The sequence below is a fragment of the Schistocerca piceifrons genome, chromosome 1 (assembly GCF_021461385.2).
Source record: "Schistocerca piceifrons isolate TAMUIC-IGC-003096 chromosome 1, iqSchPice1.1, whole genome shotgun sequence".
In the NCBI taxonomy this organism is placed as follows: Eukaryota; Metazoa; Arthropoda; class Insecta; order Orthoptera; family Acrididae; genus Schistocerca; species Schistocerca piceifrons.
This window is the reverse complement of record NC_060138.1, coordinates 800,742,603-800,767,923: the sequence shown is the minus strand read 5'-3', so window position 1 is coordinate 800,767,923 and position 25,321 is coordinate 800,742,603. Positions and strand designations below refer to the sequence as shown.

The 25,321-nt window shown below is 38.6% G+C and overlaps 1 protein-coding gene across 3 annotated transcripts in view; it reads right to left on the bottom strand.

Annotated features, from left to right (window-relative positions):
• The window catches only part of LOC124713763 (ribonuclease H1-like), a 140,937-nt gene extending 137,699 nt beyond the window's left edge, over positions 1-3,238 (bottom strand). For 2 of the 3 annotated variants that reach the window (XM_047242971.1, XM_047242972.1), the window contains exon 1: positions 3,023-3,238. In XM_047242971.1, coding sequence (XP_047098927.1) covers positions 3,023-3,117 — 95 coding nt within the window. In that variant the 5' untranslated portion in view covers positions 3,118-3,238. Of the gene's footprint in view, positions 1-2,914 lie in introns of all 3 variants that reach the window. The other variant, XM_047242973.1, reaches the window with a different exon arrangement.
• Between the last annotated feature and the right edge of the window lie 22,083 nt (positions 3,239-25,321).

Genomic DNA, 25,321 nt, shown 5'->3' with positions numbered 1-25,321 from the left:
TACCTTAGGGGGGAAAAAAGGACAGGTATACATTCGCGCGCGCGCGCGCACACGCACACACACACACACACACACACACACACACACACATATATCCATCCGCACATACATAGACACAAGCAGACATTTTAAATAGTAGAACTGTTGGAAACAGACTACTGGAAGATGGAGTCATTGCACATCAACCTAGAAAGAAGCCTTTATTGACAAACAATGCAACAATAGTGCCTAATATAGGCAAAAAGCACATGTGACATGGCTGCCAGAGATATGGAAAAGAGTAATTTTTCAATGAGTCGAAATTTAATCTGCATGGTCCCAATGGCAGAGGGTTGATGCGTCAGAGAGTAGGTGAAGAATTTTTGCCTTCATATAAAATACACATTTAGTCAAACATCCAGCAGGACAGATGGTGTGACGATGCATTTCTACAGACAGAGTAGGCCATCTGGACTTAATACGTGGCACAGTTAATGCAAATGTATACATCAGTATCCTTGACATGAAGCTTACAACCACAATAAGACTCTAGTTTGGAAATGTTTGCTGTTACATTTTGCAGGATGAGCTTCGATGGTAAGTCCTATGATCAATGTTATCCATCATGAAGCAGATGATTTCCCAGCATAATTAATCCCCATTTTTACGTTCCACATAAAAATTTCCCTTACACAAAACAGAGTTCAAACATCAGAACGGCCCTGATCTCAATTCTATTGAGAATTGTTGGAAGATTAATGGAAATGCTGTTGCCACAGAACACACAGGAACTGTTGGATACACTTATGCACACGTAGTTTCATGAACTGAGTGAGGAATAGATGAAGAAGCTAATTCTTTCAAAGCATACACGATACAAAGTAGTCATTATGTAACAAGTAGGACCAACCAAGTAGTAATGGTAACAGTGCATTCAGATGAAGTAACTGGGTAGGCCTATGTACAAACACTAAAATGTCAATTATTCACTGTTTCTCCTGAGATTAACACTCACAGTTCAGAAGGCAATAATGGCCGGGAGACTGAACCTGTGGTAGTTCGGGTGTCCAGTTGCAAGTCTTTTCAGTTGATGTCACATTGGGTGACCTGCGTGTCGATGATGATGATGATGACAAGGATGAAGACAACACAATACCCAGTCCCCGAGTGGAGAAAAATCTCTGACCTAGCCAGAAATTGAGCCCGGGTCCACTACACAGCAGACAGATGTGCTGAGCCCTCAGCTAAGGGGACAGACACACTTTAGAAGAAAAAAACGGAAATATGGAAGCGTCCGATCCCGCCCGTCTGCTTTGACCCATGACGTCACAAATATGGCGGAAACAAAAACAAACACACACACTTTCCACAAGAAGCCTAATGACACTAACGGGACAAGCGCGGGAAATGTGGTGTTTTGGGTGGGGGGCAAACTAAATGTAAACAAATTTAGACGCCATGCGTAGCTACAACGTGTAAGTGAAGACAGCCATGCATGAATACCCACCCACCTCCCCAGGAGTCGTAACCCCTGCAACCCATAGAAGATAAAGATGTTTCAGTAGCTGATTAGTGTTTTTGTCTTTTTAAAAAACAAATCTCACGGGATAGAACGAACAGATCAGAAAGATAAATATAATAAACTAAAACAGAAATTGGAGGAAACAGATAATTAAAATAAGTAATAAGTGTTTTTAAATTTTAAAAAAAACTCACGAGATAGAACGAACAGATCCGAAAAGTAAATAAAATAAGATAAAACAGAACTGGAGACAGCCACACTCAAACCAAACTCAGCGCCGTCATGACGTCACACACGACAACACCCTTACGCCACGAATCAAAGCCGACGCGTGGGATCGGACGCTTCTGTCGACCCAGAAAAACAGATCAGATGACATATGCACTTCTACCCAGTTCCTTTAGTAAGTCTTAAAATATAAATAACAATTAATTTTATAAAAATAGATCAAGAGCATGGACTAAAATTGAAGCAAATTATTGCATATGTCTGCCTCACCTACAAACGGGATGGGCACTGTCGTAGAGAGGGGGGGAAGAGGAGGGAGGAGGGGAATCAAGGCAACTTCACCACTGTATGGCACAATTATTTCTTTATCTAATTTACTGAACATATAGGCCTAAATCTTGCTACATCTTTTAGTTGGCCTTTGCACTTTGGTAATCAGTGTTGCTACACTTGCGTCATTGTCACCTGTTAACATTTTTGATGTGGACGTCCTCAAAGTTGTGAGGTATATTTGATGCCATTAGATCTAATATATACTTCCATTATGAGTGGGTTTCCGATCTGTATGTGCAGGAAATTTTCAGAGAAGACATTTAGTTAAGCTTGACAAGACGTCTTGTCAGGCCCACCACTAACAAAACTGTAAATTGGTTTTGCTGTATTTTACAACAAACACTAACAGGTACTTCTATTACTCATCAGTAACCACTGCATGTTCCACCTTCTCATACTGAAACGGTACGCCTGTCCCATAAGATTTGGAGGGCGGGCTGTAGGGGCATTATTCGTGCTCCGTATGTGGCAATCATTTTTTTCCACCCTTCCCCCCCTCTCCCCCCCCCCCCCAAAAAAAAACAAAGCCCCCTGTGTATGGCAATGGTCAACGGCGCCAAGTATGGTGTAGTCTGGTATTTTACTTTCAAGAAAATGATTTAAAAGTCGGTATTAAGTAGGTTTTTAATAGGAATCATTCAAATTAATGTAGGGTGCCCCTGGCCATAGTTAAAGTGCACGCAAATCGGCCTAAAATTTCAATTATCTAATATATTCTAACAGAAATACTGGACGCAAAAACTAGAATTCATTTACTGCACGACACCACGCACCAGTTGTAAAACACACGCTTCCGTATTTCCCACTTCAGCAATACGCCACAACACAAATGCGTGAAACAGAGTTACTTACCAAATAATTAACTTCTTGTCCCCCTCCCTCGAAAATTCCCATAGCTCTTTATTGACGAAATACAGTATTATCATCGACTACTTGTCACGATGATATATGTGTACTTACCACGAAGAATAAACTCCAGGATATCTGCCCTTCGCAACAGCGTAATAACTCATCTTCTTCCAAAATTTCTCAACAAAACTAGTTACTTTAATCATTTAAATTCACAACACTTTCCCAGAACATACATCTCCGTACAAAAACCGTCACTTAAATTTCTAGCAGAAACAGCTTTCACTCACAATAATAAACAAACATTAAACTATATGTGTGTAGCCAAAGACGTTGTAAATAATAAGGTGTGTACCTTACGCAGCAGGGTTGCCAACCCCAGAAATTTTTTCCTAGTACATAAACAACTCATACTTTGGCTTTCAGATCTCGTACATTTATGAAACATTTAAAATTTTATAAAACTTAAAATAAGACTTATTAAATGACTGTGAATTTAGTAGGCATTTGTTAATTTAAAAATTTTGAATGAAACAAATAAAATGTTGCGCTGGCCGTACTTTCTAGACCCAAAATAATCTGGACACATTACTCGTCTCGGTTGTTTGGGCCAGACGGGTGGAGGGGGCGGCGGGGCGATGATAAGAATGAGACGTCTCGGAAGTACCAAGGATTCGCAAAAGCACATTATACCTTGAGGTTAAATGAGAATGCACGTTAATAAATAATCTCACCACGAGATATAACAATTAGTTCATAATTTATTAGTTTATAAAATTACACAGGTACACGACATGTTATTATTTAGACGATCCTTGAGGCACTTTAGTTAACTGTGTTGTTAGCTGACTCGAATATATTCCCCTCTCATTAGTGGGAGAAACCTCTTCGTTACTTTGGCAAATGTTTGGTGACGTTGAAGCGATTTTCGTTCCTGATCTGCCATTAGAGAGGTTCGACTTAGGCCACGACACCACCACAGATTAGTTAGTTAGTTAGTTACGTGTTCCATTGATCAATAGCACGGAAAAGCCGTTATGATGTGGAACGTGTCAAATGTACAAGAAATACGCACAGGAAACAATTTTTTTGTTGACATTATAGTGTTATACCTCCTGATAACAACATCCTCTTGAGTAGTCCCCGCCCGGAGATCCAAATGGGGGCCTATTTTACCTCCGGAATATTTTACCCAAGAGGACGCCTTCATCATTTAATCATACAGTAAAGCTGCATGCCCTCGGGAAAAATTACGGCTGTAGTTGCCCCTTGCTTTCAGCCGTTCGCAGTACCAAAACAGCAAGGCCGTTTTGTTTAGTGTTACAGGGCCAGATCAGTCAATCATCCAGACTGTTGCCCCTGCAACTACTGAAAAGGCTGCTGCCCCTCTTCAGGAACCACACATTTGTCTGGCCTCTCAACAGATACCCCTCCGTTGTGGTTGCACCTATGGTGCTGCCATCTGTATCATTGAGGCATGCAAGCCTCCCCATCAACGGCAAGGTCCATGGTTCATGGGGGTATTAGATATGTACTTCGTTATGGCTAAACCAAAATAAGGTCATCATCCTGTTCATTACCAATGTACATCATTTAACTTGAAGATAGTGGGAATGCAAAACCATACGAGTTGTGGTTAGTTTAAATTTATATTAGAAAATACAAATGCATGGGTTGAACTTCATTTACATCGTATACGAATCTGCCAACTCAAAGTGTGACGCCATCTAAACTCTGCTACAACATGAAGGCAGTGATTATACATTTGTGCTATTTTTCAAATTTAGCTATAACAATATTTCTGCTGTGAAAATTATCTCTCTTACAAATTTCACTTTGTAATGACAAGCATCCAAATTATAAGATGTACATATGCAAAATGTGCTCTGATGTTTGTTTTTTCTTTATATCATTTACACCAAAGGCTACAGACATCTAACATTTTTTTTCCAAATACAATTTACATAAGTTACATGAAGTCTCATAACTCATTAAATATGAAATCATTGTTGTGTTCAGAAAACACACGTAAGTTTTATTAATACGAGTAATTTTTATTACATTTTGTAAAAGATAAATTGTTATTGTCTTACATGTGTAGTGTACTGCATAATTTCAAAAATTATATTTCATAAAATTTAAAACTATCTACGTATCTATTTTTATATTTTTCTAAAAATCAAAAGATTCAGTTTTGCTTATACTGTTCCCTCACTTAAAAGCAGCAAGTTAGTGTAACTATTAATTGGATCAATTACTGCTTCTAGAACATACCAGAAGCTCTTGTTCTAACCTGTAGATCTGAATCCGCACCCAAGAGATGAGTTCAGTTCAAGACTTCAGTTCTTCAAGTCAGTGCAATCAACTTTTGAGCAGCATAGTTTGTCTTCGTTTTATTAGAACGAACAAGGCATGTGTGTACAAGCTCTCTCTAGTGCAAAATGGAAGAGTGGTGTGAATTTCTGCTGTTGTGATATATCAAAATGTGTAATAGAACTTTGTGTAGTGATACTGTTAAGAACTGTTTTTAGTATGAAATCAAAAACTCAGGGCCTCTGATCTAATTCTAAACAGAATAGAACTAGCCTAAAATTTGGAATTGCAACAAAAACAACTATGTACAAATGGAAAGAACAACATTATCTGTAGGTGCTCAGTCCAGGATCCATTAAATGTTAGTAAAGATGCTAAAAAAGTGTTTTATGTTTCAGAGAAGGAAGTAAAATATACTTTTTTTGGGGGTGGGGGGACCACAGCAAGAGGACTTACAATATTCTTGACACAACCTGGAAGATAATATGGTATAACTTTGTATCAAATGATATTAGGTTGGTACATAGCTTCAGCGCATTTTTTGAAGTTTAGTAAACACAACAGATACACATAACAGAGACTTTAGTCATCAAAAATACATTCTTATTCACTGTTTACAACAGTCTGCCAATGCTAGAGTAACTTTTCCTTTCTGCAATTCTAAAAATCACATGGTTTTGAGGCGAAGAACTTGTCGAGGCATGTTTGAGCCGCATTTTCATCCACAAAGGAAGTTTCTTGTAGGTTGTTTGATTGAAAGCGGAAAAGGTGACTGAGGTGGGTGCAAAATGACTTCTCAACCTAACTGCTGTATAGTGTTTCCTGGCAGTCTAGCAGACTGAGGGCAGGCGTTATCATGGAGCAGCATCATTTCATGTAGTCTTCCTGGTTGCTGTTCATGTATTGCATCTGCAAGATGTCTCAACTGTTGACAATAAATGTCAGCAGTCATGGTTACACCTTGGGGAAGCAATTCTCACTTCACCATCACTGCTATACCAGGTGCATAACATTATCTTCAGTGGATGCGCACACGTCTTTCTATGCAGAGTTGACGTTAGCATAAAAACCAGTATGATATTAATGGGTGGAGTTGTACATGAGCCACTTGATGATGGACAAGCATCATGTGTATGTACTCATACACCCAATTTTTGAACCTTATTCACTGCATGAAATTCATACACTGGTGAAATGATCACAATTCATCACATTTACCAGTTCTCGAGTACGCTGATGTTGCCCATTGGGGATTAATGTGTTTAAATGAACTTCACAAAACTGCGAATGTCATCCTGAACATGGAGAGTCACTAACATCAAAATGAACTTCCTTAAAAAGAGAAAACCATTTTTTTTGCGGTGCTCCATCCAATGGCATTATCCCCATACATGGCGCAAATGTTTCATGCTGCCTCTGCTGCTGTAACCCCCTACTAAACTCAAGCAAAGGAATATCTCCGAAATGTTGATTTCCCCTCCTGGCACTCCATTTTCTAGTGCCCACAGCTCCATGTACCATCTCCAAATTACAATATGTTAACTCAGATAGCAACAGTGAGTTAAAAATAAAAGGGACAATCAATAAATAAACCCATACCAAGTGGAATACCAAACTGCAAAAATGCTAACAACTTATGCACCAACCTAATAGTTAAAATAACAACAACAGGTCATCAAAGTGGGCTTCAGAAGAAGAGTTGAGATGAGCACCATACACATATCCAAAACTGTTCTTCTGGTTCAACTGTTTGTTAAAGAAAATGACCAAGTGAGAAGATATGTTTAGTGAAGCAGGGGCGGAGGTTTCCAGATATGAATCAGTCTGTAGATAACACAGAAGAAAGAAAGACTTTAGATTTAGAAAATATGTTGTAATCATTTGTATTGCCAATAGAAGAACAACTGTATGTTGGTAATCACGTATTACATAAAATTAGTAATAAAAAGTAATGATGATCGCCTGGAAACTAAATTGTTGGAGAACAATAATCAGCTCAATGAACTGAAATCTCAAATTAAATATTTCAAACAGGAACGTAGTCAACAGATTTAGATAATACCTATCAAATTACAGAGTTAAAAAATCATTTGAAGGGTGGCTTAAAAGATGTGGACTCCAGAGTAAATCTTGATGGAGGAAGGGTTATTGTCAGAAAATGTACTGATAAAGAAAATTCCAAACAGTTGAAGAACATCGAAGAATTGAGGCCTATGCAAAAAGCTGTGAAGTACTAAAACAGAGGGGAAAATTATTATATTAAATTAAAAACTGAAGTAAGTAAAAAAGAATGTAACTAATGATGTAAAAGTATTAGATAAAAAAGTAAATGAAATTCAATGAAACTTTGTGTTAGGAACTTCTGTATAACAGTGGTATTATGTGGTGTAATTTACCACTTCAAAGTTCTGCCTTTGATAACTTACAGTCTGTTGATTTTTGGGGCTACGAAATATAACTTTGTATCTGATATGATAGTTTAAAGATTAACAATACCTGAGAAGGGAAGTTGCCACTCGCCACATAGTGGAGATGCTGAGTCGCAATAGACACAATAAAAAGATTGTGCTATATGGTGAGTGGTTACTTTCCTTCTCTGGTATTGTTTAATTCCATCCTGGATTTTCCATTGTTTGAGATTAAAGATTAAATTTGTCAAGAAGTTTCTTGAAGAAGAATCATTGCCAAGGACAATTCCAAACTTTGGCCAGTGGGTAACATTTCAGGACTTTGGGAAAAGTTTTTTGAATAAGTTTTGGTCAACATCTGAACAAGCAAGAATTGAGAATTTTTGAATGGGCTTAATTACAGAGGGAGAAATTGAGGTATGAAGGAATTTAGTAAAAACCAATTGAAGAAATTCATACATTGGAGAAACCATTTGAGAAATGACAAATAGGTGCACTTAAGAATAAGTTACCTCAAATATTATAGTAGAATTTAGTTCATGGGCCAGCTTATTACTGGATCAAATCTCGAAGTATGAAGATAATTTACACACGGCTTTGGAAAGGAATCATGAATAAAATCTTAGTCAGGACAATTACCACTAGGGGGGATGAAAACCAGGTTTTAAAGAGAAAAATTATGGGAAGAGAGATTATGGAAACTATAGTTATGAACATCAGAATGGTGAAGAGATTATTGTGGTAATGGTTGAAATGCAAACTGGGAAAGAAATGTTGACAACAGAAATAGACAACGGAGATGGAGAAAATAGAATGCCTACAAACAGGAGACAGAAAAATAGAGGAACCTGACCAGAAAACTCCAGATCACCAAAATGAGGTTTCACACTTTTGGGGTGAACAGATCAAATAACAGTTGGATCTCTGACTTTTGCTGAAATACAAAAGGAAAGTATAAACATAATGAACAGGGACAAATCACCCAGGCAAAGTGCAATATGAGTAAGTTGAGTTCTGACAGTAAGTTCTGGAATGTCATAAGGGACAATGATATATAAAAAATTAATGTCACAAAAGAAGTGTTGAGAATACAGTACTGAGGCTATGACTGACTTTTATAATTGGGCTGTGACTTAAATACAAAGCAAAGAAGAAAAAAAGATTACGTTAGTTCTGGAATGTCATAAGGGACAACGATATATAAAAAATTAATGTAATGAAAGAAGTGTTGAGAATACGGAACTGGGTACTGAGGCTATGACTGATTTTTATAATTGGGCTGTGACTTAAAATACAAAGCAAAGAAGAAAAAAAAGATTACATTAGTTCTGAATTAGGGGTGATTGAAGAACAGGAAGATAACTTAGTGAATGATAGTGCCACACTACATGAATCTGTAGATAAGCTGCAAAGGAAGTAATACTGGTGATGAATGTGGTGTTGAGGATTCTGAAGCTGAGAATAAAGTTTATATTGAGATAAATGAAGATTAAATTGTGACGATGTTTGTGATAACGAAATTAGACAAAATCAGGTAGTTGATGAAATAGTATCTGAAAAACAGTTTTTGCCCACCAATGCTGGTCAGTCATTAGTCACTAAGGGATTTGGAAATAACATTAAGGACAATGTGGATCAACTACATCTATGTATGAGCTTAGAAGGTAAAGGAAAAATAAAGGTAAGACTAGTTATGGATGTTATGATTACAGGGAAATAATTCGGAAAAAAGGCTTGCAAAGATCAGTAAAACTAGTGGGAGAAAATTAAAAATGGCTTAAGTGAAAAGTATGTAACAAATAATATATGTTTTTTGTACAACCTATGTTGAAGGGAAATACAAGTAATGAAAATGTAGCCTGAAATGTCTGTTAATCTGTTAAAAACTGACAAAGAAAAAATTTAGGAAAAAGACAAAAGAAATGGATTTCAAGGAAACTGAAAATGAAGATTCTAAAGCAAAAGATGGTAATGAGATGGGTTCTCAATACATTAAAATAAAAATTGATGAGAATTCATACTGCAAGAAAAGTTGACACTGATGTGAATTTCTTGTGAGTCCATAGGCATACAGGCACCATGGGAAACAGAATATCCGACAGATATGCCATATAAAGTATAACTCAGGGTGTATTCCAAGGAAACTCCCCTGTAGTAGTTTTACATAGAAAATGCACCACCAAGCATAGGAAACAGAAAGTGGACAACTACACAAATGAAAAAGGAAAATATTTATTCTCAACCGGAACATTCGAGGAAACCACGGTTTAACAAAGTGAGAATGAATAAACAGCACCAGAGCTCCATAATACGAATGTGATTAGCATATGTGTGTTACCCCAGTCACCTACAAAAAAATTAAAGTTACCATTCCCCAGTGTAAAGTCGTGACAGTGAAGAACAGGCCAACTTAAATCGTGTAATATTAACATGCACCAAAGATGGGACACAGCAAGTGAAATTATATTGCAAGTTGAGCCAGGTGAAGATTCCACTGCAGATATCCATTACTGTCCTATTAAGTGTGAATGATGTAAGGATTTGTTACATCACAGTAACATATCTAAGACACAGACATCAATATTTTGTTACATTTATCTCGAATGGTTATACATGTGCATATGTGTCTGTCACATTAATATTTAATTTCAATTTTGTAATACAAGATTAAAACAAAATATATACCCCGTCAATCTTGAAAGTGTGCCTTATGCAAAAACAAAAGTATCTGGTGAACAGGTTGATATCATCTAAAGTGAATAATAATGACATATTGCATTTGTCATTTTCAGTTGAAACCTGTATTTAGAGGGCCGTATATAATACCTTACATCCTAAGAATATGTTCTGTTTCCAAGCACTAGCACATTGATGCTCTCTAGGAAACACATCATTATTGGAATGATTTATTGTAATAAAATGACGGGAATCATCATACTGGTGGTTAAAGAATTTTTATATTGATTATTTTCGTGTTATAAATCACATTATGAAAGTATGACATTGTACGGCAACGGCACATTGAAGATTAATCAGAAATGTATCATTCTTGGTAGGATTTGTTATACTAGTTTCAGTTAATAACATGTCATCAATTAAAGCCTGCGGCAGATTTTAACATAAAATACAAGGAAATTTGTTGTGGAAGTGCAGCGTAGCAGAGTTGGCATATGTGCCCCGAGTTATGAAACAATATATAGAGGATATCCTCCCTCCCACGCCCCCTCTCCCCCATCTTTGTGCTTCTGTATAGATTTGGAACTTTCTTATTAAATTAACAGAAATACTTTTTGTAATATTCAGTGTTAAGCAAATATAAGTGCACTCTCAGGACTGAGTTTGTGGAATTTTGTGAAGTTTTAGAAACAGATGTCCTCACTGAACATGGAACTTACCTTTTCATCCTAAGATGCTCATGGATACAGAAGGTTTTATTTATGTATACCATAGACAGGACAATATGACTATCATATGTACATAGGAGAAAAAGTGTGTTTCAATAGAACTAATTAGGAATTTTATGTTTTCATAAACAAACTGTATAGTTTGCAAGCCAGATACAACCGTCAGCTGGCACTGGAGATCACTAATCAGAAATTGCGTTAACTAGCATGTCCTAAGTGATACGGACACTATGCCCCATGAGGCTGCATTTCCTCATCAACGACAACTACTGCCTACCCCATGTGAGGGCGGCTTAGGAGCACAGCCTAAATTTCTGTGCCTGCAACTAAATATCAGCTGATCAAATTGCTGCACGTGAAACAAACTACCAGCTGACTTCATTTACAAAGCAAATGAAATTATGATTGAGAATCTCGTTTGCTGTCTACATTTGACAGATGCAAACTGTTGTCAACAGCAACTCTGCATGGACCTCTGAAATCTCAGAAGTACATATGAGATCTGTATTTTTCTATCGATAACACTGAATTCTCTTTGGACTGCTGTATCGCTTAAGGCAACAACAAAAGGAGACAATATAGCAGATAAAAACTTTTTGCACTGCTACAGCCAAAGCAGATAGCACCTTAATTTCTTTGATGGTTCACTGAAAAACTGACAACCAATGGAATAGGTGTGAACAACTGTAAATGCTACCACTGCACCCCTTCCACTCACACCAGCCAGTGTCTACAGTCTCTGCAGTTTGCTGATGGTATTATGACCCTCTGTAGCAGTAACATTCAAAATAGATTTTGTAGTGAATTATCAAAAGAGTTTCACATGTTTTCAAACACATGCATTGCATAAATAAATGGATCCACAAAACTTTGCTGTCGCAGCATCATTAGTCATACATCTCTGATACATTTAATTTGAAGCATCATGTTTTTTCAGTGCATGACAAACAGAACACCTGTGAAGTAACTGATGTGCCCAGTTTATGGATGTAAATTAGATCTGAAAAACACACTCAACAGTGTCAGTAGCATTGAATTACTATAGAGATTGAAATCAGACAGGGCAACCTTCGAAAAAATGTAGGGTCCCAATTGAAAAGGGTAGTATTCCAGCTTTGTAAAGCAGCACGCTACATGAACAATTAGAGCAGCTGAAAAGGGCACAGTTTACAACACACTTGTTCTCATTTCTGAGTATTTGTGAAGCATTTTTAAAGAACCATACAAACTAACCTATATGCATTCCTCCAGATTCTCAACAACTCCCCATTCATTTCACTTGATATTCCTTGGCAAAACAAACCATCTTCGACAATTTCAAACTCCACCTCAAGGACGGATACATCAGTAACATCATCAACATCAAATCCACCAACACTAACAATACCTCCACTTCGATGGCTACCACCCAATCCACATCAAGAGGTCCCATGCATACTGCCTAGCCACCCATGGTTGTCACAGCTGTAATGACAAGCAATTCATTTCCAAACATGCCACGGGTCTCACTGAGACCTTAAGAGATCGAAATTACCCTTTCAATCTTATCCCTAAATGGGTGTGCCATGCCTTGTCTTGCCTCCCCAGTCACCTACCATCCGTCATATAACCTCTATCCAGCTATAAAGGAGCATTCTTCTTGTGACTCAGTACAACCCATGACTGGAGCAAATGGATCATATTCTCCACCTGGATTTCGACTACCCCTTATTGTACTCTGAAATGAGAAATATCCTCCTCACTAATGTACCACCCCTCCCACAATGGTATTCTGCCACACAACCAAGTTATGCAGTACCCTAGTATGGCCCTTAATCCATGTTCCAATCTGTGATGGATACACTAGTCCCATGCACCCATCCATACCAGATAACATCACGCACTTCCATTGGTGACCACATTGTCAGTACACATCTACCTTCCATCATGATATGTATTCTAATAAACTTGGGCATGCTGGTTTGTGTTACTCTCTCTTCTTCGGCATTCTACGCATGCGTTATTCCTACTCCACTGATGCTCTTTTTGTCACTGAACCAACAATAGGTTCGGATTAATAAGGTGTTGCTTTGATTGATCTTATGTACCATCTTCTCTTTCAAAAACAATGGCAAAACTTACTTTCGGACTGTCCCTCGTAGTTTGCTAGGTAAAATGGATCACTTATTATTTTACCTCCATCAGTTATTAGTTCGTTATTATGCTTCTGTTTGTCTCTCCATTTACTTTTTAAGGATGTCCCAGACTGATATGTTTCTATTCCCTGCACTGTACATTATTCTGTCATTAAACGATTTTTTTTGCAGCAATCAGCAACTTCCTATAAATCTTTTTGTACCTACAAAACAAGTTCAAGAACTCTGGCTCATTATGACTTTTTATAGGCTCATTATGACGTTTTTCATAGAACTCAAGTACTTATAGATTTTGGAGGTCTTCTTACTAATGGCCATTATCCATTTGTTTTTCTTAGACATTGACACTGATGTGGGTACTCTTGGAAATATCTTTTTAAAGTTCAGTTTAAATAAGGCTAATAATTTCACATTTACACTGGCTTCTCTATACATTACCCCAACACTTGTTTGGTAGTTCTCTGGAAAAATTTTGCACTTTGATTTTTGATAAATGTCTCTCTTAGGCATGCAGTTTATGAATTTTTCTCTACCTGACTTAACTATTATCATTTAGGAAAAATTGGTCTGTAAGTTCAAGATTTTTTGCAGCTGCATCACACTTTCCCCTTTTGATACCTGTGGCCACATGATTGATTACTGATGCAGTCACTGCAGTAAACCTTGTTGCACCATTGGCCAACAGGGACATGCCAAAAGTCTGAACTTATGAGGGTACTATTAATTTCATATATGATATTTGTGGATATGTTAATATCTCCAGGCAAAATTATGTTAATTTTTGTGCTTGAGGCTTTATCTAGAACTTCTATTAATTTATTGAAAAAACGTCCACACTACCACTGGGTGGTCAATACACACACAAAACGATTAATTTCTTGGTGATGTCAAACCCTGTTCAATCAATAGTTGGTATTTTAATGTATTTCTCTTCACTTACTGTACTAACACAATATCTTGATTTAAACAGTGTTCCTTTTCTGATATAAATGCATGATCCTCCACCCTTTAAAGTAGTGCTTAATTCATTATGATTAAAGAAGAACAATATTCCCTAATCGGTGTCTCCTTCCACTGTGGAAATAAAATTTTGTAATTTCATCATAACAAGGTGTAACTCAACTGTTTTACCTGTCAAACACACATGGTATGGAAAGTGGGTAGAGAGGAAGAAGTGATTCTGTTAACTATGTACCCTCCATAACACACCATGTGGTGATTTGCAAAGTACTGATACAGATTTGTGGCTTTGCTACACATTTGGTGGCTTAGTATGATGTAATTTGAATAAAACTCTGACTAAAAAAATTTCAGGGTGTAATCTATCACACTTTCTTATTGAGAAATTAAGGTTTGATATGCTACGGCAGCAGGAGTAAATTCCACATTTTGGTGGTGCCACTTTCTTTTATACCACTACTTATAATTTGTCACAACACATCTTTGGGGCCTACTGCAGAAGTTACTTCCCAACTGACGACATCACTGGAGCATAAGTCATCATCCATATTACAACAGCCTTGCACCAATCTGAACCACAAAATATTGAGTCAGCATGGTGCTACATTATGCTACCCCCAGTCACTGAGGCATTATTCATATGTGCCCATCCAGTTACCACTGGACAGCCATATTTTGGTGCCAACTGCTACTAATACACCAAGGTTCTGGGTTTGGAGTTCCCTATACTTCGGTTGCAAACTGTGGAATTTCGCTCACCTGGTATTCTGCTCTCGGTAGCTGCACTAATTGTTGCTGATCTTCTTATGTAAGAATTTCTTGCAGATATATTTCAAATAATGTACACCACACAGCAGTAGCAAATTCTCAATTTCTTCAGGTTTATTTGTAACCCATATTCAATGTCTGTTTTTCAGCTTTGTCACAAGCAATAGTGTAAGCGTATGAACCAGGTTGAACACTCAAACTGACAGACACTATACCACAGTCATAGTGTGACAAAAGAATGTGTAGATTCACACAAATTGTACGTTTTTGACAGATAAGTTACAACATAGTTCACATTTTGATAATTGAACACTAATTAACTGGCTAATAGCGACACTTAGAAGTTCACATTTTGAATGACTACCATCTACCGACTCTATGGTGTTAATGAAATGAATGATAGCTTCCAAATGTCTGATATAGCCTCCGAATACTATTTTATGAAAATGACTTCTATTTACCTGGGGATTTCTAAAGCCTGCAAAAAAGTTTCCAGAAGGTGAAATTTTGTGACTTGAATAATTAACAAAGTAATAGGTTATTCTAGTGAAACTAGACATTTTCGGAATCAGAAAAATCCAGGCTGCAAAACTATGTTATTGAATCTTGGAAGTAATCATTATTTAAGATTTGAACTTTCTGGAACACAAAAATATTGAATACAAATAACATTTTAAATGAGAAGTATTTAGAAAAAGTAAAATGTCTGTTGTAAGCAGGGAAATGAGGGCTTTTAAATGAGCTATATTAATTTAGAGACAAACAGTTAGTTGCTCACTGAAGATTTGAGCTCCATGTGTTTCTTATGAATCATAAATCATGAATATTATTTAAATAAAATATTACTATTATCATTAGTAGTCTGAAACGAATCCAGTGAATAATAAAGTTCAATGAAATAAGGCAGTAATAAGAAATTAGGTATTTTGTGTGATCATCAAATATATGCTATCAACAAAACTTGATCAAATAAAGGAAAAAAATTACAGCAATATCAGGAATGGCATAAGAACAAGTGGGATACCATCCCTTTCCTCTGCTACAACTGTTGTGTAAGCTGAGCTCTGGGCCTTCACCTCCAGCTGCCTCCACCAAGTCAGTGTGAGCAACATCTGGCATATCATTGCTTAAGCCACCACATAACCATCGCCCAGACCACCACCACAACACCCCCTCACTTCACACGAGCCACAAGTTGACACCTAATGACACCCACAGGATGAGGACACTTACCTGCCTCTGACATGTATCTGACCCTATGGCTTGCAAAAAAGTCCAACCCAGCTGTTATCATCTTACTGACTGGTTCGTGTCCACCATAGTTGCCATTCAAAAGTTGAATATCTGGGCAGGACGCAGCCAAATCAAACTAACAGCATAAGAATCACTCTCCATCTCTCTAGTAGTGGATGAGATCTAGATCTAAAGCAATGCAAGACAAACTGCATACCTTGCACGCGAAGGGCAGAAATTAGTCATCAGCAGTTGCCCTTGCAGATATTCCTGGAGGTTAGCAGGTCATCATAACAACAAGGATGTACGCCTTTTATTTATTTATTTTAGTGTCTCTGTATATGATAGGCGGTCAACAGATTTACATTCCTGTATTTTCTTTCTTTACAACTAGACAAACCGGTGAACATGAAGGATGATGCTTCACACAGTTGACATACAAAGGTGGTTGTTCACAAGGACTACCTCTGTGGAGTGACTGTCCACAGTTGCTGTATTTTGGATCCACCAGGCAGTGGGATGAAATATGACCAAAATGTAAGCATCAGAAGCACTTCATGGTTGTTGGGACGTAAGATTTCATGTCACATCTGTACACCACAACTAACTTTTCCCAGCAGTGTAGTCCCTCCAAAGGCTTAAGATAAAGGTGCCTGTATCTCTTTAATTATCCCTGGAACCTTTTTCGACACTTGTGGGCAAACTGTCTACTGCACTGCTTCAGATTAGCCTGGAGCTCCTCCTTTGGAGCATATGGTTGGTGTGGAAGACTATTCCTTGGACCATACTCAAAGTTTTGTGTCTGGCAATGGACACTGATATGTCACACAGACATTCACATGCCTGAAGAGCTTTACAATCAGCAGCAGGAGGCTTTAATCACTAGTTATCCATTGCACATTTTCCCCAATGACTCAGCTTCTCCAAATTTATCTTCACCGTGTTCCTCAAAAAATAATGGCTTTGTCACAGTAATCAGTTTGAGTACCTACTAATTATTGGATATATTGTTTTGCTCCTAGATGTCTGGCTTGTCGCTCTCCCATGGGGTAGTCAGGTCATGGAAAGTATAGGGTTGTAAGTCTCCACACTGAAATGTCTAGACCTGTCTGATGAGACAGCCACATCAGAACAGCCATTGGCCTGGTGTAATTTGATAGGTTTCATGTGTGAAATGTTCTCCCCGATGCCACATACTCCGATCAAAGACTCTCCCCAAGGGTGCCACCTAGCTTCAGCAAAGGCCAACTGACGCAGTGGCCAATGGTGGGAGACCTAATGCCGCACACGGATGGGTGTCTACTCTTTGGTGTGAATGGGGAACTAGCAGCTCAGGCGTCAGCAATGTGATCCCTGCATTGTCAGGAGGCTCAACCAAAAGGGTACAAAATGATCCCACCCTGTTGACCACATATAAGATTATGTGGGTTAAAGCATGTCAAAACACTGCTCAGTCTCACTCGATTCTCGCTGAGTACGTGGCTCATTATTGCTGGCACAGGCGCGTGAGGTGGGAATGACTGACATCACGCTATGAAACTGAGCTGAGACGTGGATTGTCGAATAGAACACGTGCTGGCCCGAGACTGTGAGAGCGCGAGCTGGCCGAGAGACTCACATTATCGTAACGTAGTGGGAGGCAGTAAACTGTCATGGGACTAAACTCAGCATGAGTAGTTGTGGAACCGAGACCAGTGCAATGACTACCATCACAAAAGATGTTGTGTTGAAGAAACTTGCTGATGGGACATACATTCTGATAAATAAAGTGGGAGTAAGGAGTTGCAGTTCTAGTTGGGAAAAATTTAAGGTAAGCCCTTCAATTATTACTAAATAATTACAGAATAGAGCTTCTGAATTCGAGATGTGATAATATTTGATTAATCGTATCACTTCCTTTGTGTAGCATTTTTTAATGAATTGATAAGTTTGTTGTGTCTGTAAACGAAAAGAAAAATTGTCTTCATGAAACATACATGAAGGTGTTTATTACGACTGTTTCAGGTGGTTGTTGAAAGAGATACACATCTTCCAGTTGGTTATGTTCAGTGCCAAAATGGAAATTGTGGAGCATTGCTTGCTTACAAAGGAAGCACAACTGGAATGAAAAGACGTAAATGTAATGATAATTGACACTTGCCAAGCGTTGCAGCTGCCAGTGCTGATAAAATATCTATTAGGGACAAATGTGTTTTAATGTGTGTAACAGACCTCCGACAATTTAATATGGTAAGTGGTGACGGATTCATAAGCTTAGCTTAAGAACTGATAAATACAGGATCAAAATATGAACAAATCACCGCCCAAGACGTGCTACCTTCCCCATGGACTGTAGCACGACATATTAAGAAATTGGCTGATCAAGTCAGGAGTGAACTTATTCCAGTAGTGAAAGACACAATTGGTAAAAATCAGTGTTCAACGACGTGCGTTTTGTGGACAGATAGTTATCGTAAGACCCATTATCTGACTGTCACGTCCTGCTATATTGATGAGTTGACGGATAAATGGAAACTAAAAAAACAGTGTACTCTTAACTACAAGGTTTCCTGATGTTGCCAAGATGGGTGAACATATCACTACGGAAATATATGAACAAATGGCAGAGTTGCACATCACGACCTCGGAACTAAGGTTACTTTCGTTACAGATCAGGGAGCTAACATCAAGAAAGCACAAATGACTCCCATGCGTGATGCACTGTATTAATACAGCACTGAGGCACACATTCAATGAAGGTTTCTTAATGGATGGATGAGATTCCTGCAGTGTATGACTCCATCCTGACTGTACGTAAACTAGTAGGCTTTATGAAACGATCTGGCTTAGTCGCAAGATTAGATAAAACCTTACACCATGATGTAGAAGCCAGGTGGAACAGTGTGTACATGATGTTAGACTCATTCCATTTACAGAAAGACCAAATAGAGACCGTTTTGCGTGATTAAAACAAACACAAGATGATGACGTCATATCAAAATGCGACTATGGAATGCGTTATTCAATTTCTGAAGGTTTTCAAAGAGGCCACGAACGATTTGGAAGGAGACAATGAGCCAACACTATCATTTGTAGTGCTGTGGATTTTGAAACTGATAGGTCTCTGAGAAACTGGAGCCGACGATGTGACGATGTGTAAGCTAAAGAACCATCTATAAAATAGAAGGTTCTACATGAATTACATGATATTCATTACATGGCAACATTCTTGCATCCCTGTTCCAAGGAACTATTAGTTTTTCCCAAAGAAAGAAGAGAAAAAAATTCATCAAGATGTGAGAAAAATGTTAAATAACGTTGTTGATACGAATGTAACCAAAGATGTCATGTCTTCTCCCACAAAAAAATTTCAAAATTGGCGAACATCCACCTCAAAATGGAAAGATGAGGTTGAGAAATATATGAACATGGAGAGTCCAAACGATGAGTTCACAGACCTTCTTTCATGGTGGAAAACAAATTTGTGTGCCCTGTCGAAACTCAGCAAAGAGGTTTTCTGAGTACCTGCCAGCAGTGCCTCGAGTGAAAGAAATTTTAGTAAGGCAGGGATGGTAACGAGTCAGAAAAGAAGTTGTCTAGATTCCGAGGTTTCGATCGCGTTAATGATATTATCATCATCCATAACAATAAGAGAACCAAATAAGCTAAATTTGAAGCACAGAAGCAAAGGCAACTGACAACTGGTTTTCTGAGGTGTGTACATAATCAAATAAAATATTGAGAAGTGATACGTAACGACTGCACAATTATGCAGTGGATATTACGTACTTCATACTAAGTAATGTAAATTGTTGTATAACTATGGTACTAACAGGAGAACAGACTCAACTGCAGTGCAATATCTTCAGAAATGGGACTGCTGAATTAAGGTTTCAGATTAATTTGCGAAACTATATTATACTTTATTCATTATGACTATGTACACTTTCTTTTAATTAAATGAATTTATTATTGTGTACTATAGTCGTTTACATAGCTTGAGTAGGAGAAAACTGGTTGTGTATAAGACGCGACTAAATAACAGATTAATTTCAACGTACTGTTTAGCGGGTGGATCAAATCCTCAGCTGCTGCTTTAAATCGTTTTTCTTTTGGGTGCTATTGTACGACTGTCGGCACAACAGTCTTTGGTTGGTCAGTTAGTTAAATGTTCGACAGATCATTTGAATGATTCTTTTATGGAAATGATGTGGAAAGAGCGTCTTTTTTTCTCTAACTACCACCTTTTCAATAGACATTCATCAATAGAACAGAAGGAGTTGTCCAGGAAAGATTTAAAACTCACTTTGCTACCTATCAGACATTTTAATTTTTGAGTTAGATTTAAAACTTACTTTGCAATCTGCCAGGCATTTTGTGTTATTGGGCAAGTGATCAAACATGTTTGTTATACTTGAAAAAAGAGACAGCATTGGTCGTATATTTTTTACTATTGCAAAATCGATTTTCTGTCACTGAGTGACCATCTTCAGTGCTATATTGTATAACTTAAATTGGGATGCACTGTTGTCACTAAGCTTACGGCAATCAACATCAAGACAACATGGAGTCGCCAATCAATAAACATGTTTGTTGCTGCATATTGAACTAATTTCTGAACCACTGACAGCTTTGATAATGGGTAAGATATTTTTTCCCTCTATTGTTCTCCCTCTGGACATCACTGTTCTTCTCAAACTCTGATGGGCTGTTTATGACGAAAGTCATTAGCAAATATATGTATTTTGACAGCACAATTAAAATGCCAACCTCCTTGAAGATTATTGTGCCTACATGATTTCTGTGAGTGAACATGGCATATTACTTTTACTGCTCTCTTTTGTGCAATCAATACTTTCTCTCTAAGTGATGAGTTACCTCAGAACACCATTCCATATCACATTTCTCTTTGCTGAGTTCAAGCATCGTAATCTTAGTGTTCTTTCAGCTTTAGCAACAGGTGGATCCGGCTTTTTGTAGTTTTTCTTATGTCTGTTGCTGTGCTTTGTATATTTTCTGTCAGAAAACAGAGCATATAAAAATAAAATTGCAAGGCGGTGATGGTTAACAGAAGGGTATCAAATGATAACAAACGGTAATTACGTACAGAGATTAATACATTAAGCATCTATGACCTGAAAAGTGCAACACCTCAAAATGTGGTCGTTACCATCAAGCGTTCCAAGTATGTAGCCACAGAGCCTGTGAAAGACTGTTCATAAGTCCAAAGCACCTGCCTCCTTGAACATTCTACCAGTACAGCATTGTTGCAAAACTGTAATATCTTTTATAGCACTAGGGCCTACAACAAAATAAAAATAAAACTCAAAAGTTACATAATTAGCTTTGATAGCAAACGTTACAAAATTAACTCTGAAACAGATAATATGTTAACAACCTTGCCCTAGTTGATGGGAATCTTTAATGCCAATGGAGGTCGTAATAAATACAATGAACCGTATTAAGTCGTCGAAGAGTGAAGAAACAGTGGGATAATAAATCTGTAGCTAAATAAAGAGGAAGAAATAAAAAAAAGCATAAAGGCAATAAACTTCAAAACTAATTCCGCGAAAGGAAATCTTGCGTATTCATAGTTACACACGAAATGGGAAACATTTGTAAAATGAGACGTCACTTTAAAAAAACCGTAATACAAAACGCACACACACACACACACACACAAAATTCAACATTAATATCTATGGAAGGCAGGAAAGTGGGTGGCTAGTTTTCCTTGCTACTGAAAGAAATGATTTCGTGTTAATGGCTAGCTTAGACCCCACGATAATTGTATCTTCATGTAGAAAATAATTTACAGTCGTCATCTCTTGCTTTATCGTAAGGTTTCATGGTTTTCCTTGTCGCCATTACATGATGGTTTCTGAGTAACCAGAATGCCACCACTGATAGCATTTTTACAGGAAACTTTTGCAGCTTTACATTTATAATTACATGGACTGGATTTGTCCGAGGGTCTTAGTTTTGATTCGTTCAACCAAAATGTGTCTTACATCTCCCAAAATGAATTCATACATACCAGCACAACTGTGACATGTCACACGTGCATGTTCCTTACCAGTATACTTATAACTCTGATAGCTGCACACAGTACGACCCGTGTTTGGAATAGCCCTATGCGACCGGCTGCGCTGCAGGTGGCCAGCCGAAAGTGTCGGGTTGCCTTATCGAGACCGCGCTCTCGGAACATGATAATCTCGCAGGCAGCATTCTCACTGCTCAGTCCCACTTACGAGAATGAGTGGGAATACGGCGACAGCTCACGGCCTCTAATGTGGGTACTGCACATAGATGATCTTTAACACTGCATGTAGTAGGTGCTCGTGAGGGTGTTCTTCCCCAGTCACCCTACACTACTTAAAAAATTTGGAAAATGAAGCTCAAACCCATAAGGGGACCAAAAATTACTTCAGCCAAAAGGTGATGTAAAGTAAATGAATGAACAATCTGAGAAACAAAAATAGAACACAGGGAATTGCCAGATTGAGATCAAAGGCTGCCACCATTAGAAAGAGAGTAAGAGAAGGAAAGATAGTCAGAGATGAGAGGCTACAGTGGGGGAATAGAAGTGAGTGCTGCAACAGCTTGGGGCCCAATGATCGTCATGCACATACTCACAAAACAGTCTCCCAATGTTCCAGCGTAACGTCAAGCGTCGGCCAGGAATGTTACAGCAGACAGGGCTGTGAGGTGACAGCCAATAGTACAGTCACAGACCTCTCTCTAGGATGACACCGAGACAGGAGCGGCCTCTACACGAAGAGAATATAAGCACAGCGCTGCCTAGTCGCCACCACGTTGAAGTCGAGTCAACCTAAGAACACTATAGCAGTGACTTAGAAACTGTACTGGTTCACTTGTATTACGAATTGTATATACTGAAGAGCTTGCTTATGTTTGCCTGTCGTCCCTTGCTTGTGACACATCTATATCTCACAAAGTTAAGTATTGAAATCATTTCCTTTTGTAATAAACTCCACTAATACAATTTATTTGAATTGTTGTTTAGCAATCTGAGAAAGCTGCTTTCCTAGGCACCCTATATTAGATGAGTGGGTAGAACACAACACTGGTGACGAGGTGTACCATGAGCTGACAGCCACCACTGCTTCCCTGTTTCGACTTTTTGTGGGCTATTGTTTTGCTGGAGCCTTAATTTTCTCTTGTCTTTTCTTTGCTTTAACAGCCTCTTATCATGTTTTTGCTAATCAGTGTTTTCAGATGGGCGTTGCAGAAATTTTCTTTGCTTCTGTACTTTCTGTTTATTGCATTTCTCTCTTCCAACATGCCCACCCCACCTATCCCACCCCTTGCTCAGGCACCACAGCTGCAAGTGTTAGATGCAACGCAGCTATTGCAGATTTCAGTTCCAGACCCAGAAAATATCCTCACTGCTACACACAGTACAGGAGCTCCTGGCAAACCAAACTACTAATGCAGCACAAGCAACACCTACAGCAGCTCCAAGTGCTACACCGTCTTTTCAACAGTTTCATGAACAAGAAGAGGGATGGCTCGAGTGGTTGCAACAGTTTGAAGCTCACATACTTGCTCACATACTTGCTCACAACTTGCCAGGTACTGTGAAATTGCTTTATTTATTGTCCACAGTAGGAAGTGCAGTGTTCTGCCTCATTCAAAAACTCTTTCCTACTGGCACTCCAAGTGAACTTTCATATGATCAGGTTGTGGATTCGCTAACTAACTGTTATGACCAACAAGTGAATGTGGTAGCGGCTAGGTACCAATTCTTTAAATGCAAGAAACAGTCAGAACAAACTTATCGCGAGTGGTTAACAGACTTGCAGGGTATGACAAGGAAATGCAAATTCAAATGTGCTTATGGTGCTTTATATTCAGATGTTATGTTGCATGATGCGATCGTGTACAATGTAACTGATGTCAAACTCGGAGAACAGATTTTGAAACAGTCCGATACATCATTTCAGCAAGTAGTGCAAATACTAGATCAGTACAATTCAGGTGCCTTGTCAGGCGACAGATTTGAGCAGCCAGCAATTTGTTGGGTTGAGTCATACCTAGCTAACGACTGGCCCATTAAGCAACAGCTCGCGCATGCCAAGCCACGTAAACAATTTTCCACACCACGTAAGCAGTTCGCTAAACAGGCGGCTACAAAGGCGAACAGAAGTAAGTCATGTCCTCGGTGTTATTGACGGCCCACACATCAAGACTGCCCCTCCCGACAAGCACAGTGTTACGCTTGTGGAAAGAAAGGGCATGTACAATCTGCATGTTTGCAATGGAACAAACATAATAATTCAGCCCACTCACAAAAATCTAGTCATGTGTGTTGATCCCTTAAGCTTTGCAAAAAGAAGTGTTGCAGTCTCTTCACCAAGGACACTCGAGGATTGTTCGTACGAAACAGTCAGCGCATTGACATTGTACTTGGCAGGATATGGACATCCAAATAGAACAGATGCCATCACAGTGTCACGCATGTATGGAAAATCAGTCAGTTCTGCCACAAACATTCTCTGCTTGGCCTAAGTCACCATCACCATGGCAATGTGTGCACATAGATTTTGCGGGACCTTTTGGCACACTCATTGGTTGACTGTGGTTGACTTGTATAGCAAGTTTCCTTTTGCTGTGCTAATGAACTCCATCACGTAGCACAATTCAGGTGGTGTCCTCATTTTTTTCCTCAAACGTTTACCTGAACTCATAGTGCCAGACAATGGCCCTCAGTTCAAGTCAAATGAATTTGTAACATTCTGTGAATTCAAAGGCATACAGTATCTAACTAGTGCCCCGTTCCAGTCAAAAGGTGAAGCATAATATTTTGTCCAGACCTTCAAGCAGCAGATGGTCAAAATTCGGTCCGCACACACCAGGGATCAAGCACTGCAACTGTTTCTCGCCTCCTATCGTTCACATCCACAATATGGACCATCACCGATGGAATTGCCTCACGGTTGCCACCATCGGACACTGCTCCACCCTTCTCAGCATTCGGCACCGAAGGAAGGCTGCAGAGTATCACTTCGCGCTATATGATATTGTGTTTTACAGGGTTTTTTAGCAGCAGCAGACAGTGGGTGTGAGGCAAGATTGTCCGTCGACATGGCACTTGCATGTATCTCATTTCAGGTCCAGAGAGATTGCAGTGCCGACACCATCAACTTTGCCACTGTCATTTGCATGGTGATCCTTATGTGGCCCTTC